Here is a 414-nt window from a genome sequence, read left to right on the forward strand (position 1 = left end):
AATTTCAAACCTTATCAAAAATAAGGGTGTGTCTTATGTTAATCCTGCCAGTGTTCTTAGAAACAAGCATTATAGTAGAGACAACTTACACTTAAACAAGCTTGGTAAAACCTCTATTTGTCAGATGCTCAAGTCTAATGTTATAAATGGCACACAGTTTGCTGACTTGACAAAACCAAATAACAGTCACACTGGTAGTAATAGGGCCAATCTATCCAAGGTCACTAGCAACACAAAGACACGTGCGACTCACGAGACCAACACTAGGGCTAAGGGTTCGACTCGACATCAAAATAGCACAGGTAATACAGGTAGTGCTAATGGACAAACACCTAGGTCTAGGTACAGTAGGTATTCACCTAATAGTCAGTACACTCGTGATGAGATGCAAGGCAGGGGCGGTGCCAAGTGGCG

General features: G+C 42.0%; 1 protein-coding gene across 1 annotated transcript in view; it reads left to right on the forward strand.

Annotated features, from left to right (window-relative positions):
* Nucleotides 1-6: 6 nt before the first annotated feature.
* The window catches only part of LOC113473629, a 10554-nt gene continuing 10146 nt past the window's right edge, over nucleotides 7-414 (forward strand). Inside the window, exon 1 of the mRNA XM_026833144.1 lies at nucleotides 7-194. Within this exon, the coding sequence (XP_026688945.1) occupies nucleotides 125-194 (70 nt within the window). The 5' untranslated portion in view covers nucleotides 7-124. The remainder of the gene's footprint in view (nucleotides 195-414) is intronic.

Source organism: Diaphorina citri, unplaced genomic scaffold, assembly GCF_000475195.1.
Source record: "Diaphorina citri unplaced genomic scaffold, Diaci psyllid genome assembly version 1.1 scaffold51321, whole genome shotgun sequence".
NCBI lineage: Eukaryota > Metazoa > Arthropoda > Insecta > Hemiptera > Psyllidae > Diaphorina > Diaphorina citri.